We start from the raw sequence: 617 nt of genomic DNA, 5'->3' as shown, positions 1-617 counted from the left end.
CTCTATCATATATTATATTTCTCTCTTCTGTCTCTTTCTTTTTTTCTCTTATCTCTCTAAAATACTCACCAGCTTTGTGCTTTTCTAGCTCACCACCACCACCACTAAAATAAGATAAAAACTCTGCGTGTGAAGCAGAGGAAGGGAATGGGGGGGCCGGGGCAACGAACCGAGACATCTTTGTATATATATAAATAAATAAATATTTATTTATTTATTTATTTATTTATTTATTTATTTATTTGTTTATGTGTAAATATATTGTGGTAGTATAGGAGGAAGTCAGGTTAGTGCAGCGGAAAATATATATGCTGCAACAAAACACACACACACACAAATATAGAGAGATTCATGCAACAGATATAACAAAACGCATGCAGCAGCAGCAGCAGCAGCAGCAGCAGCAGCAGCAGCAGCAGCAACAGCAGCAGCAGCAGATGGTTGCAACAGCAGCAGCACACTCGCAAAACCAGCAGCAGAAAGACTACACATAGAGAGAAGAAATGAAGGTGAAAACACACAGAAAAAAAAACGAGAAAAAAAAACAAAGAAACTAAAACAGAGTGTGTAAGAGAGCTACAACAGAAGCAAAAAGATAAAATAAAAATATTTTATGG

General features: G+C 36.5%; 1 protein-coding gene across 1 annotated transcript in view; it reads right to left on the bottom strand.

The window, feature by feature from the left end:
- Positions 1-9, bottom strand: part of EMH_0065280 (uncharacterized protein) — a gene marked incomplete at both ends in the record, with an annotated part of 345 nt that extends 336 nt beyond the window's left edge. Inside the window, one exon of the mRNA XM_013498360.1 lies at positions 3-9. Within this exon, the coding sequence (XP_013353814.1) occupies positions 3-9 (7 nt within the window). The remainder of the gene's footprint in view (positions 1-2) is intronic.
- Positions 10-617: the final 608 nt, after the last annotated feature.

Source organism: Eimeria mitis, genomic scaffold, assembly GCF_000499745.2.
Source record: "Eimeria mitis Houghton genomic scaffold, Emh_scaff3369, whole genome shotgun sequence".
NCBI lineage: Eukaryota > Apicomplexa > Conoidasida > Eucoccidiorida > Eimeriidae > Eimeria > Eimeria mitis.
This window is presented reverse-complemented; position numbering and strand designations above follow the sequence as displayed.